Here is a 20,392-nt window from a genome sequence, read left to right as displayed (position 1 = left end):
TTCTGCTGCGGAGGAGACACCATTCCTGATCAGAGAAATGAGCAGCCTCTGAAAATAGGGACCAGTTCTCCCTCTTAACCACAGCTAGTCAGGAACCTTTTCTTACAAACCCAATCCTATCTTACGGGGCTTCCCTACCTGGACTCAGGTGGGGCATGAGCAGAGCCCACACCAAACCAGACACTTATCTCACTGACAGCGGCGGTTGCTTGGCTCCCAGATGGACGGCTCTTGCCTGGCATCGATAATGATCACAGGCTCGCTTCTCTCACTCACCATCAAATGAGAACAGTAGATTCTGAGGCTTATTTTCTTTTTCCTTGGTACTAAACACAGCAAAAGGTGAAAAAAACAAGTAAGTTACCATCTCGGTCGGCAACATCTCGTAGGCTCTTCTTTTTGCCTCTCCCACAGAAGACTCTGGCCCCTCCCCAGCCTTAATACCACAGAGCCCCGTACCCAACGAGGAAGCGCACGGTCTGTGAAGAGTGCTACAACGAATACAGATGAGGAACTGAAAGCACTGACCTCACAGACAGTTCTGCAGAAGGCAGAAAGCTGAGCCCTGTTTATATCTCTTTGGAATAGATGCCCAAGCTGCTCAGGTCCACTTCTGCCATATTCTCATCTGTTGTGTGTTCTGTGTGTGTGTGTCGGCGTGTGTCGTATGTGTGTCTGTGATGGCGTGTGAGAGACGTTGTGAGTTGTGTGTGTGTTTGTCGGCGTGTGAGAGACGTTGTGAGTTGTGTGTGTGTGTCAGCATGTGTCATATGTGTGTCTGTGTGACCGCGTGTGAGAGACGTTGTGTGTTGTCTGTGTGTGTCGGTGTGTGTCGTGTGTATCAGCTTTTATTGGTGTGTATGAGACGACGTGTGTCGGCGGAGGTCAGACTTGTATCCTGTCTGTCATCGTGGGTGAGACGTCATGTGTTTTGCGTGTGAGACGTCGTGCGTGTGTGTCGGCGTGCGTGTGAGAGTTGGCGTGCGTGTGAGAGACATCATGTGTCGGCGTGGGTGTGAGTCAGCCTGCGTGTGAGAGACATCGTCGTGGGTGTGAATCGGTGTGCGTGTGAGACGTCCTGCGTCTCTCGGCGTGCGAGTGAGAGACGTCCTGCGTGTGTGGGCGTGCGTGTGAGAGTCGGCGTGCGAGTGAGAGACGTCCTGCGTGTGTGGGCGTGCGTGTGAGAGTCGGCGTGCGAATGAGAGACGTCCTGCGTGTGTGGGCGTGCGAGTGAGAGTCGGCGTGTGAGTTTCCCTCATGGACGAACAGTGACACTGCGTGGCCACTCACGGTAATGCACAAAGCATTTCCCTCAGAGCAACGGTGACACTGGGTGGCCACTCAGGGTAATGCACCAACAATTTCCCTCACAGAGCAGCAGTGACACTCGGTGGCCACTCAGGGTAATGCAAAAACAATTTCCCTCACGGAGCAACAGTGACACTCGGTGGCAAGTCAGGGTAATGCAAAAACAATTTCCCTCACAGAGCAACAGCGACACTGCGTGGCCACTCTAACGCACCAACAATTTCCCTCATTGAGCAACTGTGACACTGGGTGGCCACTCTAGGTAATGCACCAACAATTTCCCTCACGGAGCAACAGTGACACTAGGTGGCCAATCCAGATAATGCACAAACCATTTCCCTCACGGAGCAACAGTGACACTGGGTGGCCACTCTAGGTAATGCACAAACAATTTCGCTCACGGAGCAACAGTGACACTGGGTGGCCACTCTAGGTAATGCACAAACAATTTCGCTCACGGAGCAACAGTGACACTGGGTGGCCACTCAGGGTAATCCACCAACAATTTTCCTCACGGAGCAACAGTGAGACTGGGTGGCCAGTCAGGGTAATGCACAAACAATTTCCTTCACGGAGCAACAGTGACACTGGGTGGCTAATCAGGGTAATGCACCAACAATTTCCCTCACGGAGCAACAGTGACACTGCGTGGCCACTCTAATGCACCAACAATTTCCCTCACGGAGCAATAGTGACACTAGGTGGCCAATCCAGATAATGCACAAACCATTTCCTCATGGACGAACAGTGACACTGGGTGGTTACTCACGGTAGTGCACCAACAATTTCCCTCACGGAGCAACCGTGACACTGGGTGGCCACTCTAGGTAATGCACCAACAATTTCCCTCACGGAGCAACAGTGACACTGCGTGGCCACTCTAGGTAATGCACCAACAATTTCCCTCACGGAGCAAGAGTGACACTGGGTGGCCACTCTAGGTAATGCACCAACAATTTCCCTCACGGAGCAACAGTGACACTGGGTGGCAAGTCAGGGTAATGCACAATCAATTTCCCTCACGGAGCAACAGTGACACTGCGTGGCCACTTTAATGCACCAACAATTTCCCTCATGGAGCAATAGCGACACTGGGTGGCCACTCTAGGTAATGCACCAACAATTTCCCTCACGGAGCAACAGCGACACCGGGTGGCCACTCTAGGTAATGCACCAACAATTTCCCTAACGGAGCAACAGCGACACCGGGTGGCCACTCTAGGTAATGCACCAACAATGTCCCTCGCGGAGCAACAGCGACACCGGGTGGCCGCTCTAGGTAATGCACCAACAATGTCCCTCACGGAGCAACAGCGACACCGGGTGGCCGCTCTAGGTAATGCACCAACAATGTCCCTCACGGAGCAACAGCGACACCGGGTGGCCACTCTAGGTAGTGCACCAACAATTTCCCTCGCGGAGCAACAGCGACAGTGGGTGGACAGTTAGGGGAATGCACCAATTCCCCTCACGGAGCAACAGTGACACTCGATGGCCACTCCCCAGGTGAGTGAGAGACGTCCTGCGTGTGTCGGCGCGCGAGTGAGAGACGTCGGGTGTTCTGTGCGTGTCGTCGCGTGTGAGAGAGACGTCGGGTGTTCTGTGCGTGTCGTCGCGTGTGAGAGAGACGTCGGGTGTTCTGTGCGTGTCGTCGCGTGTGTGAGACGTCGGGTGTTCTGTGCGTGTCGTCGCGTGTGTGAGACGTCGGGTGTTCTGTGCGTGTTGTGTGTGTGTGAGACGTCGGGTGTTCTGTGCGTGTTGTGTGTGTGTGAGACGTCGGGTGTTCTGTGCGTGTTGTGTGTGTGTGAGACGTCGGGTGTTCTGTGCGTGTTGTGTGTGTGTGAGACGTCGGGTGTTCTGTGCGTGTTGTGTGTGTGTGAGACGTCGGGTGTTCTGTGCGTGTTGTGTGTGTACCGGCATGTGAGACGTCGGGTGTTCTGTGCGTGTTGTGTGTGTACCGGCATGTGAGACGTCGGGTGTTCTGTGCATGTTGTGTGTGTCGCATGTGTGAAACGCTGTGTGTTTTGTGAGCTTGTATTGGCGTATGTGAGATGTGTGTCGTGTGTGGGTGTCGGCGTTTATCAGCATGTGTTAGATGTGTGTCATGTGTCAGCGTGTGTTGGCGTGTCTGAGACGTCATCTGTCCTGTGTGTGTTTGTGTGTCGGCGTATGTCGGTCAGCGTATCGTGCGTGCGCATGTGTGTGTACGTGTGTGTCGTGTGTGGGTGTGTGTGGGCGTGTCGGTCAGCGTGTGTCATACGCGTGTGTGGGCGTGTCGGTCAGCGTGTCATGCGCATGTTTGTGTGTGTCAGCGTGTGTCGTACGCGTCGGTCGGTGTGTGTCATGCGCGTTTGTCAGCGTGCGTTGTGCACGTATGTGTGTCAGCGTGTGTCAGCGTGAGTCGTGCGCGTGTCAGCGCGTGTCGTGCACATGTTCTGCATCGGTGCGTGTGGTGCGTCAGCCTGTCATGAGCGTGTGGTGCGTCGGCGTGTGTCGTGCACGTGTCAACGTCCGTGTGTCGGCGTGTCGTGCGCGTGTGTGTGTTGGTGTCATGTATGATTTCTGTGTAATGTTGTCTGTTGTTTTGTGTGGCGTAGGACATGTGTGACATGTGTGTTGTGTTGTGTGTGTGACATGTGTGTTGTGTTGTGTGTTGGTGTCTGGTGTTTGTGTGAGACATGTTTGTGTATGTGTGACGTGTTCTGTGTCATGTTCTCTGTGTGTGAGACTTGTGTGCGATTTTGTGAGTGTGCTGTGTGTTGTCTTGAGTGTTGTGTAGTGTGTGTGACGTGTTGTGTGTGTGTGTGTCGGTGTAGTGTGTTGTCTCATGTTTTGTTTGTGATGTCTTGTGTTGCGTCTTGTGTGCCGTCTTGTGTGTCATGTGAGGAGTTGCATATTGTGTTGTGTGTATGTATTGACGTGTTGTCAGTCTTGTGTTTTCCTTGAGTGTTGTGTATTGATGCTGTGTGTTGTCTTGAATGTTGGGTTGAGTGTGTGACATGTTGTGTACCCGTTTTATTTGTCTTGTTGGTGGTCTGTGTGTGTGTCAGTGTCATTTGTGTGTCGATTTTTGTGTGTCATGTTGTCTGTGTGTGTCAGTGTCATGTGTTTTGTGTGTGTGAGAGACGTGTGTGTATGAATGACGTGTTCTGTGTGTTTGTCAGTGTGGTGTGTCGTGTTGTGTGTGTGAGATGTTTTGTGTGAAATATGTGTGTTGTCTTGCGTGGCCAGAAAGGGTAACGCACAAAACATTTTCTACATGGAGCAAGAGTGACACTGGGTGGCCACTCTAGGTAATACATCAACAATTTCCCTCACGGAGCAACAGTGACACTGGGTGGCCACTCAGGGTAATGCACAAAAAATTTTCCATACGGAGCAACAGTGACACTCGGTGGCCACTCTGGGTAATGCACCAACCGTTTCCTTCATGGAGGAACACTGACACTGTGTGGCCAATCCACATATCCACATAATGCACAAACCATTTCCCTCATGGAGGAACAGTGACACTGGATGGCCACTCGGGGGAATGCACAAAGCATTTCCCTCACGGAGCAATAGTGACACTGGCTGGCCACTCAGGATAATGCACAAAAAATTTCCATCACGGAGCAACAGTGGCACTCGGTGGCCACTCAGGGTAATGCACAATTTCCCTCATGGAGCAACAGTGACACTGTATGGCGAATTCAGGTAATGCACAAAGCATTTCCCTCATGGAGCAACAGTGACACTCCGTGGCCACTCAGGGTAATGCACAAAGCATTTCCCTCGGAGCAACAGTGACACTGGGTGGTGTCAAAGTTTGACTCAGACTCACAATTTATCAGTCCACTCTGTTTTATTAGCAAAGCTGCTCTGCTAATTCATTTAGAAGTGAGCCCCCCGAGTGGGGCTTGTGTCTTTTAATTTATACAGTTTTTTCGAGAACAAGTTACAGAGAAGTTACAGACCAAAGAAGAAAAAGATTTTAGTCACCACCCTTCGAGATCCCTGAGACCAGTCACGTATCATCAATTACCTGCCACCCTTAACAATCTCCTTTAACAGCTTCCAGTTAACTTAACTAATTGCCCGTCACACCTTCCATTCTGATGCCTGCTTCTTAAATGTGCTGGCTCTATCTTAATTGCTTCTCCATTCAAAAGCTAACTGTCCCTACATGTGCTCCCTCAGATATTTTGTAACATGTTTTGGCATGCCCTCTCATATACAATATATCCAGCATGTCCCCTTATACAATGTTATACTTATGCAATGTTATACTTCCACCATCCCCCCTTTTGGTCAAGGCTATGCCCATGACCAATGACTTACTGGATTCCATACATCAATCGTTCTTTTTCATTACTTTCACTGGTGACATTTAACAACATTAGATTAGCACTCTGGTTAGGGGTAACCTGATGGATGGTGTGTCTTGTGCAGTTTTGGATACAACAAGAAATCAATTGAAAACTCACAAAGATTATTAGAATTCCAAATAGGATAGTCAGGATTCCTTGAAACAACCAGTTTCCCAGACTAGAGAAACTGAATAAGTTACTTATCCATTTCCACAAGGAACTTGGTTCTTCGTGGGGAAGGTATGCAATTTGCTCCAGATGGCTAGCACGATTTATTACCTCATTAGTATTATCAGGTATGTATACACAGCATTCTGTTCCAATTAGAGCACAGGTCCCACCTTTGGCTGCCAGTATTATATCTAATGCCCGACGGTTTTGGAGGGCCACTTGTCGGACCGCTCCTGCTTCTTTGGCTAGAGCTTTTAAGCTCTCTCCTGTTTCATTGGCCATGATCTCAACCACCGCTTGTAACCTTAAAAGCCTTTTTGCATGGTGGATTACCCCCCCTACTGGGACTAAAGAAATGCCAACAGCTTCTTCCCAAGTTAGGGGGCTTATGTTATCCACATACCATTTAGCATCTGGCAAGTCCCTCCTTTTTCGCCTGAAATTACGGAGGTGTTTTTGTGGGAGGGATTGAAGCACCCAGAATTGTGGGAAAAGCTGAGCAGGATAACAGATACCTGACCAATTTGCTGGTAACACAGTGTAAGCATTTTCCCCACAAACCCAATGATGTCCCATTAAAGCTGGGAAGGGTTGACTGCAACCCTTTGACATGTAAGAATTTACAAAGGAGTAATAGTATCCCCCAAAGGGCACAGGATGATTTTCACTGGGAGAAGAGGTAGCATTCACATGACATTTGTAGATGGTGCTGTTTTTCTCAGGGAGGCTGTAGGGGGAGCAAGAGATTGAATCTTTGGTTTGATCCCAGGTTGAGAGGAAGTTTATCTTTCCATACCCGGTTCGCCATTCTCCAACCTTGTTTCAATAGTCCCATACACCATGGGACACGATGTATTGGAGACAGCTGCTCCTCCCTAGATTCAGCCCTGTCCCATTACACACCCAGCACCAGTGGCCCTTTCCTTTCACCACACTTATAAGTTTAGGAACATATGTTTTTCCCAGCCCCCAAGTGTCATTTTCCTTCCATGTCCTTTTAAGTGGATAGGGTTCTCCAGCAAGCTCTGGGGAATTCAAAGGGATTGCCATGGTGGGGATACTAGCTTGTGAGTGAGCTGGGATGTGGCTGCAGACCCAGCAATTAGAAATATTCAGGATCTGGGCTATCTGCACCTGTTGTTGGATGAAAGAATTGTCACTGTCACTCTGGATTCCCCAGACCCTCAGGACACAGTAGCTGAGGATTAAGCTTCTCAAAGGACACATGTTGGAAGCAGGACCCTTTCTGGTTCCGACAACCCCTTTCGAGGGAACCGCAGTCACGGTTTTATGTCCACCAGGCAGCAGGCGATAGGCTCACTACTGCTTCTTGTTTGTTGGGTCCTGCTGTCTGCTTACCCTCTGCTTCTGGCAACCCTTATGAGAGCGCAGATTGTAAGGTATTGCAGGCTGTTCCTCTTTGTCTTCTGGGGTTGAAGCTGGTTCCGCGTGGTCTTGCAGAGGTGCTTGGTCCCCTTGAGGTGGCGCTGTGAGGCGTGGATCCATGCAGCGATGCCGGATAATTTCACTGCTGTCTGGGTGGTGAGCAGTACCTGGTATGGACCCTTCCACCGGGGTTCCAAGGCATGCTTCCGAAGGTGGTGCCGCAGGTAGACCCAATCACCAGGCTCAAGAGTGTGACAGGCAGCAGAGGTGGGTTCCGTCGGCCAAGCTGCTCGCACCTGCGAATGGAAGGAGCTCACAGCTTGCATTAACCCTTTGCAGTACTGGAGGAGCGTGCTGTAAGTTAGGTTTAGGTCTGGGGCTGGGGTAATAGTAGCCATTGTTCGCATAGGGCGTCCCATGATGATTTCAAATGGACTCAATTTGTGTCTCTGGGATGGGGATGACCGAATTTCCATAAGGGCCAGTGGTAAAGCAGCTGGCCAGTTTAACCCTGTGGAACTACATATTTTTGCCAGATTATTTTTAAGCACACCATTTCACCTTTCAACTGCCCCTGCACTCTGTGGATGGTAAGGGCAGTGCAACAGGTGGGTGACCTGGTTTAGATGTTGAACAATTTTTCCAGTAAAATGTGTTCCCCGGTCACTAGACAAAGTGGCAGGAATTCCCTTGGTAGGGATAATGTGGTTTAACAGACATTTTGCAACGGACAATCAATCAGCTTTGCGACAGGGAAAGGCTTCAATCCAACCCAAAAACAGACATATTATAACTAAAATGAATTCATATTTCTGACACTTTGGCATTTGTACAAAATCAAGTTGCCAGTGTAGGAAAGGTGCTTGAGGCAAACCCCAGAACCCTTGTGTTACTTTTACAGATTTGCCTACATTGTGGCTTTGACAAGTAACACAAGCGGCACAGTGGCGGGTTGCAAAGAAGCTGAAATGGGGAGCCCACCACCCCGCCTTACTCATAGCAGAGACCATCCCCTCCTTGCCAACATGCAAAACACCACGTAGCAGGGCGGCTAGAGACAGGTAGAATGAGAGGGGGGCTACAAAGGTACCGGTGGGCGATCGCCAAAGGGAATCAGAATGCAAAGAGCAACCCAAAGCACTCCAGATGTCTTTCTCTGTTTCTGGGGCAGAATCCTGGAGCTGAGAGAGATGAGACAGGGATGGTGGCATTGCAGAGACAGAGAGGGGACCAAGAAACGCTTCTGGTGAAGGTTTTATAGTGGCGGCATGTTTCGCAGCAGCATCAGCAAGTGCATTACCTTTTGCCACCTCGGTGTCTGCCGCTGAGTGGCCAGTACACTTAACAATTGCCAAGGCAGACGGTATTAAAACTGCATACAGGAGGGCGGCAATGTAGGGGCCATTCTTGATAGGGGTACCAGTAGCGGTAAGAATACCTCGAGCCTGCCAGAGGGTGCCAAAGTCATGCACAACCCCAAAAGTGTACCGAGAATCAGTAAAAATAGTGGCAGAGAGCCCCTCGGCTAGAAAGCAGGCACGGGTTAGAGCAATCAGTTCAGCCACCTGGGCAGAGGTCACAGGGGGTAAGGGCGCAGCTTCTATGGTCTCAGAGACAGAGACCACAGCATACCCTACAAGAAGGTGGCCTTGGTCATTTCTATAACAGGACCCATCAGTGAATAATACCAGGTCAGAGTTAGGGAGAGGTACATCTGAAAGGTCGGGGCGCGGGACAGTGATAGCGGAGACAGTTGCAAGGCAGTCATGGGGTTCACCATCACTAGGTAAAGAAAGGAGGGTAGCAGGGTTTAACCGGGAGCAGCGCTTAATAGTGATATGTGAGGCTGAAAGCAGCAAAAGTTCATACCTAGAGAGGCGAGCAGAGGAGAGGTGAGCAGTGTTGCGTTGCAGAAGGAGAGTTTCCACAGAATGGGGAACCAGGAGAGTGAGAGGAGAGCGGAGGACAAGGGACTCAGACATCTCGACCAGGCGCGCTGCAGCAGCTACAGCGCGTAAGCAAGGGGGTAAACCCTGGGCTACAGGGTCCATGGTTGTAGAAAAATAAGCCACCGGGCGATTTCTGTCACCGTGCTCCTGAGTAAGAACCCCGAGGGCACAAGCAGATTGTTCGTGACAGAAAAGGGTAAAAGGCTTGTCATAGTTAGGTAACCCTAAGGCAGGGGCAGAGGCTAAATTCTGCTTAAGGGAGATGAAAGCAGCATTTGCTTCAAGTGGCCATGGCATGGGGTTAGGTACAGAGGATCGAGTGAGTTCTTGGAGTGGTTTAGCCAGAGAAGCATATTGGGGAATCCATTGCCTACAGAACCCTGTCATGCCTAAGAATTTTCTCACCTGGCATGGACAGCAAGGCTGGGGAAAGCTAAGGATGGCTTGTACCCGGGCTGGATAGAGTGTACGGGAGCCCTGGGAGAGAAGGAAGCCTAGGTATGTGACAGAGGTTTGGCAGAGCTGCAATTTTGTGCAAGAAGCCTTATGACCCTTGTTTGCTAAAGCTGTGAGAAGTGTTAGTGAATCAGTTTCTGAGGCAGACAGAGAGGGGGAGCACAGGAGTAAGTCGTCCACATATTGGATCAGTGTGGATCCTGATGGGAAAACCAGATCAGTGAGATCCCTGGCTAGGGCTTGAGAAAAATAGGATGGACTCTCTGTATACCCCTGGGGAAGGGTAGTCCATGTATATTGCTGACCCTTGTAGGAGAAGGCAAAGAGATACTGGGATTCAGAGTGAACTGGGACAGAGAAGAAAGTGGAGCACAAACCTACAACAGTAAAGTGGGTTGCATTTGGAGGAAGAGACGCTAGTATTGTAGCAGGGTTAGGAACCACTGGAAAAGAAGGTATGACAATACGGTTAATAGCTCGAAGGTCTTGAACTAATCGCCACGATTTGCCGTCAGCCTTTTGAACTGGGAGGATAGGGGTGTTACAGGGGCTGAAACAAGGGACAATAATTCCTTGTTCTTTTAATGCAGATATAACTGGAGCAATCCCAGCCTCTGCCTCAGGATTCAAAGGATACTGAGACAGGCGAGGCAGAGGTTTGGAATTGTCTACAGTAATCCCAACTGGGTCAGTATTTAATCGGCCCACTTCAGATGGGTGAGATAGCCATAGGGAGGAAGGAACCTGAGAGATTAGGTGCTCCAGGGACGGAGTTAAGGGACAGCAAGGGACCGGAGTGGAGAGGGAAGTTTCAGACAGCAGGGAGGCTACAGAATCACATAAGGAAGACTGAGGGATTTGCAGATAGACACCATCTGGGGAGCAGTAAATAGAACAGCCAAGTTTGCATAGCAAGTCCCGTCCCAGAAGGTTTGCAGGGGTGGAATCAGAGAGGAGGAATGCATGCTCCTCAGAGAGGGGACCGACCTGAACAGACAAAGGTTTTGAGAGGGGACAAGAGGCAGGCATCCCTGTAATGCCAACAGCAGACAGATTTTCCAGATCGGGAACCTCAGGCAAGTCAGTGGTGCGGATTGTAGAAAGAGAAGCTCCAGTATCAACAAGGAAAGGGAGAGAGAGATCATTTACAGTCAGGACACATTCTCCAGTACGGGACAGAGGTAATAAGGGAGCTAAAACTTTGTGAGGTTCCCCAGCATCCCGTCATTGTTGGGGTGAAAAATAGGGTTGGGGATCAGCTGGAGGAACCAGCGGGGGGTTCACTTGATTTCCCATACAATTATTAGGTCATTTTGGACACTCTTTTTTTCCAGTGTCCAGGCTGTTTACAGTAGTTACAAACCCCAGTTAATCCAGCCCCCCGCCCCCTTCCGCAAACCCGTCCCTGTCCCCGGTGTGGTCTGCTTAGTCCTGAATAATGCTGTATCTGCAGAGCCATTAACTTTTGGGAGGACTGTTCCTCCTTTCCTTTTAAAGTGCGGTGGCAATGCTCTGCTACTGCCAGCAATTTGTCCATGGTTTCAGTCTCCCATCCCACACTTATTCATTTTAACATGCTGCCTGTGGCAGGGAGAAGACCATCAACAAATGCATGTGCCAAGGCCCCCTGCCCATTTACATCAGGCTCTTGTATTCCTGAATGTTGTAGGAAAATATCAGTTAGCCGGGACCTATAGTCGCCTGGGCTTTCTCCTTGCCCTTGCTTACAGCAACGTATTGCTGTCCAGTTTGTTTTAGGAGACCACACTTTGGGAATGGCTTGATGCAGGCGCTTCCAAAGAGCCATACTCTGGTCTCTGTATGCTGAATCTGGGCCAGTACTTTTTATGGTTGAGTGGCGTGCCTCAGCTGGCCAGTTTGTGGCAGCCAACCATTTTTCATAATAACTGGCAGGAGCTAACAATTTACACAGTTGGAGGAGATCTGTCTCAGAGGGTTCATAGGTTTCACAGATTAACAGAAACTCCTCAGCAAATTTGACAGAGTTTTCCTGTGGTTTGGGAAAACTTTTAACTATAGATAAAAGTTCTGTACGAGTCCAGGGCTTATAATCCCATATGGACTCACTTTCTCCCATCTTAAGGACTCGTAAGGGTGCCACAACAGTTTGATCAGAGTCTCTCATTAACCTCCCGTCAGGTTCTCTTTTCCAAGAAGAGATGTCAAGAGAATCTTTGCAGTCTGCTTTGGATTTCTTCATAATATTTTGCAGAGCTGCGAGGCCAATGAGGGTATCTTCTTCACTTTCATTATCTGTAGTCACTGAAGATTTTTCCTTCTCTGATTTCTTATTTGCGCAGGAGTATGGTGGGGGTCGGGTTTGATCTGGATCATTACACAGGGCTGGGCAAAGGGGAGCGCTCAGACTAGTGGTGGGAGAGACTGCATCCAATTGAACGTTAGTTTTTTGATAGAATTTTTAAGAGAGGTGAGTTTTGACTCAGTCCATCTACGATTTGCCTCTTCCCACCACTGCATGAAGCAGTCTACTTCTCCTCTCTCCAATTTGGTTTTTGGGAGGACGAGTTTGCTTTTTAAAGTGTCCACTTGATCTTTGTCCCAAGAACCTAACAGTGGCCACTGTAATTTGGGGTTCTCTAGAGCTAATTTGGACCATTTTTCAAGAAACCTACAAGAGTCCGGACCCTACATAAAATAAGCTGGAGTTCCCTTAGGGAACTGTTCTACCTTAGACTTCTGATTACCCATCCAGGAGGACTTCACACAGCACTCACACAAGAAGGAAATTCGGGCTCAGCAGAGCAGTACCCGGTGCAACACACAGAAAGGAGCCCACAGGCTACTGCCTCAACTGCCCTTGCTTTCACACCAGGGGTTATACCCAAGGCGTGGTGCAGCTGCAGCTGTGCAGATTCCACTTATTCAGACCGTGGGAACGGGGACCCCTTGGTCAGCCAGTCTCCGGACAGAAATGGCTCCCAAATTCACACACACACCACGGGGAAGACGGATAGACACAAAGACAAGACAGTCCTCAAACCGGTTAAAGCACAAAAATAATAATTACCTGAGACGTCTGATTCCAGAAGCTGGATCCAAAGACCCCTACCCGAACAGAGTGAGAACCAACAAGTTCAATGGCGTAGACTGCGCTGCTGCTGTGTACCTTTCTGTCTTGTGGAGGATCGCTTGGACTAAGCATCCAGGCGCCGGCTGCCACGATCGTCCTGCAACGCAGTCAAGGATCACACAGCCTCAGTGAAGCCGCTTGCCATCTCGGTAGAACCTCCAAATTGTCCAAGTTTGACTCAGACTCACAATTTATCAGACCACTCTGTTTTATTAGCAAAGCTGCTCTGCTAATACATTTAGAAGTGAGCCCCCCGAGTGGGGCTTGTGTCTTTTAATTTATACAGTTTTTTGGAGAACAAGTTACAGAGAAGTTACAGACAAAAGAAGAAAAAGATTTTAGTCACCACCCTTCGAGATCCCTGAGACCAGTCACGTATCTTCAATTACCTGCCACCCTTAACAATCTCCTTTAACAGCTTCCAGTTAACTTAACTAATTGCCCGTCACACCTTCCATTCTGATGCCTGCTTCTTAGATGTGCTGGCTCTATCTTAATTGCTTCTCCATTCAAAAGCTATCTGTCCCTACGTGTGCTCCCTCAGATACTTTGTAACATGTTTTGGCATGCCCTCTCATATACAATGTATCCAGCGTGTCCCCTTATACAACGTTATACTTATACAATGTTATACTTCCACAGTGGCCACTCAGGATAATGAACAATTTCCCTCATGGAGCAACAGTGACACTGGGTGGCCACTCAGGGTAATGCACAAACAATTTCCCTCACGGAGCAACAGTGACACTGAGTTGCCACTCTGGGTAATGCACCAACAATTTCCCTCATGGAGCAACAGTGACACTGAGTTGCCACTCTGGGTAATGCACCAACAATTTCCCTCACGGAGAAACAGTGACACTCGGTGGCCAGCCAGGGTAATGCACAAACCATTTCCCTCAAGGAGCAACAGTGACACTGGGTGCCCAGTCAGGGTAATGCACAAACAATTTCCCTCAAGGAGCAACAGTGACACTGTATGGCGAATTCAGGTAATGCACAAACCATTTCCCTCACGGAGCAACAGTGACACTCGGTGGCCAGCCAGGGTAATGCACCAACAGTTTCCCTCATGGAGCAACAGTGACACTGGGTGGCCAATCCAGATAATGCACAAACCATTTCCCTCATGGACGAACAGTGACACTGGGTGGCCACTCAGGGTAATGCACAAAGCATTTCCCTTGGATCAACAGTGACACTCCTTGGCCACTCAGGGTAATGCACAAACAATTTCTCTCACGGAGCAACAGTGAAACTGGGTGGCCAGTCAGGGTAATGCACGAACAGTTTCCCTCACGAAGCAACAGTGACACTGGGTGGCCAGTCAGGGTAATGCACGAACAGTTTCCCTCACGGATCAACCGTGACACTGGGTGGCCACTCTGGGTAATGCACCAACAATTTCCCTCACAGAGGAACAGTGACACTGGGTGGCCACTCTGGGTAATGCACCAACAATTTCCCTCACGAAGCAACAGTGACACTGGGTGGCCACTCTGGGTAATGCACCAACAATTTCCCTCACGGAGCAACAGTGACAGTATTCTTGTCAGCAAGTTAAGGAAGTATGGGCTGGATGAATGCACTATAAGGTGGGTAGAAAGCTGGCTAGATTGTCGGGCTCAACGGGTAGTGATCAATGGCTCCATGTCTAGTTGGCAGCCGGTATCAAGTGGAGTGCCCCAAGGGTCGGTCCTGGGGCCGGTTTTGTTCAATATCTTCATAAATGATCTGGAGGATGGTGTGGATTGCACTCTCAGCAAATTTGCGGATGATACTAAACTGGGAGGAGTGGTAGATACGCTGGAGGGGAGGGTTAGGATACAGAAGGACCTAGACAAATTGGAGGATTGGGCCAAAAAGAATCTGATGAGGTTCAATAAGGATAAGTGCAGGGTCCTGCACTTAGGACGGAAGAACCCAATGCACAGCTACAGACTAGGGACCGAATGGCTAGGCAGCAGTTCTGCGGAAAAGGACCTAGGGGTGACAGTGGACGAGAAGCTGGATATGAGTCAGCAGTGTGCCCTTGTTGCCAAGAAGGCCAATGGCATTTTGGGATGTATAAGTAGGGGCATAGCGAGCAGATCGAGGGACGTTATCTGATCGTTCCCCTCTATTCGACATTGGTGAGGCCTCATCTAGAGTACTGTGTCCAGTTTTGGGCCCCACACTTCAAGAAGGATGTGGATAAATTGGAGAGAGTCCAGCGAAGGGCAACAAAAATGATTAGGGGACTGGAACACATGAGTTATGAGGAGAGGCTGAGGGAGCTGGGATTGTTTAGCCTGCAGAAGAGAAGAATGAGGGGGGATTTGATAGCTGCTTTCAACTACCTGAAAGGGGGTTCCAAAGAGGATGGCTCTAGACTGTTCTCAATGGTAGCAGATGACAGAACGAGGAGTAATGGTCTCAAGTTGCAGTGGGGGAGGTTTAGGTTGGATATTAGGAAAAACTTTTTCACTAAGAGGGTGGTGAAACACTGGAATGCGTTACCTAGGGAGGTGGTAGAATCTCCTTCCTTAGAGGTTTTTAAGGTCAGGCTTGACAAAGCCCTGGCTGGGATGATTTAACTGGGAATTGGTCCTGCTTCGAGCAGGGGGTTGGACTAGATGACCTTCTGGGGTCCCTTCCAACCCTGATATTCTATGATTCTATGACACTGGGTGGCTACTTTGGGCAATGCACCAACAGTTTCCCTCATGGTGCCACAGTGACACTGGGTGGCCACTCGGGGTAATGCAGATAGCATTTCCCTCATGGCGCAACAGTGACACTCCGTGGCCACTCAGGGTAATGCACAAACAATTTCCCTCACGGAGCAACAGTGACACTCCGTGGCCACTCAGGGTAATGCACAAACAATTTCCCTCACGGAGCAACAGTGACACTGAGTTGCCACTCTGGGTAATGCACCAACAATTTCACTGATGGACCAACAGTGACACTGGGTGGCCAGTCAGGGTAATGCACGAACAATTTCCCTCACGGAGCAACAGTGACACTGTATGGCGAATTCAGGTAATGCACCAACCATTTCCCTCACGGAGCAACAGTGACACTGGGTGGCCAGTCAGGGTAATGCAGAAAGTATTTCGCTCACGGGGCAATGGCCAATGCGTGGTCAATTCAGGTAGTGCACAAATCATTTCCCTCATGGATCAACAGTGACACCGGGCAACCCCTTGGAGTAATACACAAAGCATTTCCTCACGGAGCACCAGTTGCACAAACTGGGTTTAAGAATAAATAATAATAATAATAAACAAAAAATAGTTTCACTATAAAAGTTAGATTTTCAGTGATTGTAAGGGATAGCCAACAGAAGAAGGCAGATTACTAAGCAAATACAAATACACACACATACTACTCCTAAGATCTTCAGGAGACTAGATTCAAGAAGTATTTTCTCATTCTAAATGTCTTTCGGCAACTTGAAGAGTTTCTGTAGCTTAGACTTCCCGTTGTTTCTCTTTACAGACTAGATTCCTGTCTTGGTCTGGACTTCCCCCTTCTCAGTTCCTCTGTCTCTTCAGGTACTTTCAGCAACGTTTCTACTGCCCTGCATGATATTCGTCTGCTCCGACTTCTCCATGGTTCCCGAGACCTCACGTGGGGGAATGCACACCTACCCATGTCCTACAAAGGGAGACGGCACCAGGAGAGCAGAGGAGAGAGACACTGAGAAAGTTGGCCAACACACAAGAGAAGAGAGAAAAACATGGGAGGAAGGCAAGCAACTCACCAGCTGGAGTCCTCCTCCTAGATGCAACCTTCTCCTGTGAAGGAGACACCATTCCTGGCCAGAGAAATGAGCAGCCCCTGAAAATATACGACGTGCAGTCTACAACCTGCGACGTGTGATGCGCGAGCAACGCTCGACGTGCTGTGTGCTACGTGTTGTGCGTGTGACATGCAACGTGTGACGTATTGTGCGACGTGCTGTGTGTGCGACGTACATGCGTGCCATGTGCGATGTGTCAGTGTCCTGTGTGTGTCAGTGTCATGTGTGCCGTTTTGTGTCGTATTGTGCGCCCTTTTGTCATGTGTCGTGTTGTGCGTGTGCGCACGTGTTGTGCGTGTGCATGTGTGTAGTGCGACGTGTTGTGTGTGAAGTGATACGTGCGACATGTGACAAATTGTGCGACGTGCTGTGTGTGACATGCGACTTGCTGTGTGTCGTCTTGAGTGTGTGTGGGTCGTGTTGTGTGACAGGTTGTGGGTTGTGTTGTGTTGAGTGTGTCGGTGTCATGTGTGTGATGTTTTGTGTGTGATGCTTTCCATGTCGCATTGTGTGCCGTGTGAGGTGTTGTGTGTCATTTTGTGTGTCATTTTGTGTCATCGTGTGTGATGTGTGTGCGTCCACGCATGTGACGTATTGCGCATGTCCGTGTGGGAAGTGCAAAATGGGATGGGTCAACTTGCCACCCCCTTCCCCAACAGTTTAGCCCCCTGTCGTAAACATGACCCTATCCCTTCCCTAGGGTACTATTGTCACTAAAACGACCTAAAAGACCCCAGACTTATCACTATTGGCTGGCACCCTATTGCCACCCGCACTTCTATGCTGCTGCTGGCCAAACCCTCCCCGCAAAATCTAAACCCCACCCCCTACCCGGAACCCAACTGGAACCCTAACCCTATAACTTGCTCCCCAATTCTAAACCCCTGAACCAAAACTGTAGCCCAATCCTCACCCCAACCCTAACCTCCAGCTCTGAACCCAGCCCCCCTAAGCCTGACACCGCTTTAAGGCAGAGCCCAGTTCCCCATTCCCACCATGTGCAACAACAGTGCAAACCACACCCTCCCGCTCCCCCTGCCCCCCGGCCCAGGAATCTCGCTTCTTATCACCACTTGTTTTGAAATTAACCTTTTCTTCATTTGCATTCCACAAACCTTCATTCTCGTTTGATGGGTTATTTAGTTACAGGGGTCTACACAATGCAACTCTTTGCTATTACATTGTAACAGGATACAGATAAGTGAAAACAGTGCAAACAACATTCCACTAGTTTTCAGGAGGTTTAAACACCCAATACATTTGAACATTTAACAATCGCTTTGATCTATACTAATACACACATCAATTGGCCTGAATACACTCTGACATAAGCTGCTCTGCCAGTGTCACACCTTGTACAAACATTACTGCAATAGCGTGTAGGGCAGCATGACCCCCAGAGGTCTATGAGCTGATTTCAGGGTGTCTACAGGACCCCGCAGCTGAAGCACAGAGCCCCCACGCCTCCTGCGGGGCAAAAACCCGCAGCCCCAATGCTCCCTACTCCTCAGGGCATAACCCCAGAGCTGCCCCCCTACCCCAGCTGGGCCCTTGAGTTTTTTTAGCATGTTGAGTGAGTGGGGAGGAGTGAAGTGCTCTAGCGAGGTGGGTCACCTCTTTTATAGGGCACAAGTGCCGGAAATCCTTCCTCCTATGCCCAAATTTTATTCCTCACCCACAATTGGGCGTATTGATGACACGTATATACGCACATTAAGTTTCCTTGTGATGTTCCTGTTAAGTCTGTGGGTACCACATTAAAAAACCCTACGCCATTCTTCATTATCTGTTGGTCTAGATAGAAGGTTATAGACATATGTGTGAATATTTATTTATTTAGGTAACAAGATATAGGTTAACTTTACTTTTCTGGGTAAATGGTCTTAATATAGATGTGTTAACTTTCCTTAGCTTAACATACAGGATATGGCCTTTAGGTCTCTTGCGTTACAGCCAAGCTTACTTTAATATTAAATCTCTAAACCTATTACAATAAACCAAATATGTATACGAAAAAAATACATCTATGCAAGCAAGCAGGTTAGTGCTATTGGTTGTACGACTCAGAATCAGGACAAGAGATTCTCCCATTGCATTCTCCTCTGAGCCATTCAAACCTCCTTCACTCATTAATTTAAGTCATATTATTTACAAAAGTTCTAGTATTGTCATAATGGAAAAAAACAAAAAGCAAACCAGCCAGTCTCCCCATCTGCAAACAATCCCATCTCAGTAGGAGAAGTCCTACAACAGGCTTTGCCAACAGGTGGAAACTGGGATTTAAACTCCAAATCATCTCACTGTATTTCAGATCCATTCAAATTCCCCATCCAGGTCTGTGATACTTTCATCTCTGGCCCTAAATTACTGTTTTAGGGGCAAAGAAAACAAATTGTGATCCACAAACAGAAGGCTGAGAACCTTGAATCATAGGACACATTGAGCGGTGGAACTGTAGAAAGTGGAGATCAATTCTACATGGCTCAAAAAGAGGAAACACTGCTGGAGTAATTCAGAAGGTGGGAATCCCTCCGACTCACCACTTCAGGTGTCACAGAGGTTGAAAATACACACTCTCTCCCCTCCCCACAAGTCAGAGTCACCAGGAGATGCTCTGGAACTACTCCATATGAAGCTAGTCAGGACTCTGGGGGAGCATGTCTCCTCTCTCTCAGTACACTGTCACCAGGGCAAGAAGCTGACACAACTTCAACCTTCCTGGCTCTGACTTCGAAGTATTCAGCATCCCCTTCCACACCGTGTGCTTCCCGCAACGAGTCCGCCCGGACGGGGCTCCTGGGGAAGCCAGAGGGCCTTGCACCCCAGCTCCGCAGTGACTCTCAGCCAGCGGGTAAAACAGAAGGTTTATTATTCGACAGGAACACGGCGTAAAACAGAACTTGTTAGCATAGAAATCAGTGACTTTCGGCCAAGTCCATCTTGGGGAGTCGTTCAGTCACAGATGCCCCCTTGGGACTGTCACCTGACGTGCTGAAATTACCTCAGAGCCTGTTTTCCCTGCTAGCTTGGGACTTCCAGAACCCTGTCTTGTTGAGCCAGACACACTAGCCTGCTGCAACACAGACCCAGGGTCTGAACCACGCTCCCAGAGCTGCAGGTTTTAAGTGAAAACAGGGGGGAGGGATAGCTCAGTGGTTTGAGCATTGGCCTACTAAACCCAGGGTTAGGAGTTCAATCCTTGAGGGGTCAGTTAGGGATCTGGGGCAAAAAATCTGTCTGGGACAGTACCTGGTCCGGCTAGTGAAGGCAGAGGATGGGACTCGATGACCTTTCAAGGTCCCTTCCAGCTCTATGAGATAGGTATATCTCCTTATAAAAATATATTAAAAAAAACAAAAACAAGTGATGTTATAAAAAGTAGGATTGTCGTGGTTTCAAGTAATAACGGACAGAACAAAGTAAGTCACCCAGCAAAATAAAGAAAAACACGCAAGTCTAAGCCTAATACATTAAGGGCGGGTAGCGATCCATCGATCGGGGGTCGATTTATCACGTCTAGTCTAGACATGATAAATTGAACCCCAAGTGCTCTCCCCTCGACTCTGGTACTTCAGCGCCGCAAGAGGCACAAGCAGAGTAGACAGGGGAGCGACAGCAGTCGACTCGCCACCATGAAGACGCCGAGGTAAGTCAACCTAATTACGTCAACTTCAGCTACGCTATTCCCGTATTCTCAGGTCGATCCCCCCCTTAGTGTAGGCCTGGCCTAAGAAACTGATGACAGGTAATCTCCCCCCCTCAGAGATGTTCCAATAAGCTTCTTTCACAGATTAGACTCCTTCCTCGTCTGGGCCCAATCCTTTCCCCAGGTATAAAGAAAAGGAGGACTTGTGGCACCTAAGAGACTAACCAA

General features: G+C 49.1%; 1 protein-coding gene across 28 annotated transcripts in view; it reads right to left on the bottom strand.

Moving 5' to 3' along the window:
* LOC311512926 (zinc finger protein 2-like) overlaps positions 1–20,392 on the bottom strand; it is a 113,147-nt gene that overhangs the window by 68,878 nt on the left and 23,877 nt on the right. For 5 of the 28 annotated variants that reach the window (XR_014709599.1, XR_014709600.1, XR_014709601.1 and 2 more), the window contains exons 4-6: positions 12,669–12,828; positions 529–7,510; positions 139–326 (exon numbers count right to left, since the gene is read on the bottom strand). The exons of 8 other annotated variants lie outside the window; for them this stretch is intronic. Coding sequence is in view for 6 of the 20 variants with exons in the window: in XM_084614377.1 (XP_084470503.1) it covers positions 7,188–7,510; positions 12,669–12,828 (483 nt within the window). In the remaining 14 variants the exon portion in view is untranslated. Of the gene's footprint in view, positions 1–138; positions 327–528; positions 7,511–12,668; positions 12,829–19,370; positions 19,849–20,392 lie in introns of those variants that run through there. 15 more of the 28 variants (XM_084614379.1, XM_084614377.1, XM_084614378.1 and 12 more) reach the window with 9 other exon arrangements.

This window comes from Lepidochelys olivacea, assembly GCF_965140295.1.
Source record: "Lepidochelys olivacea isolate rLepOli2 genome assembly, chromosome: 25".
NCBI lineage: Eukaryota > Metazoa > Chordata > Testudines > Cheloniidae > Lepidochelys > Lepidochelys olivacea.
The sequence above is the reverse complement of the archived record's forward strand: the minus strand, read 5'-3'. Positions and strand labels throughout refer to the sequence as shown.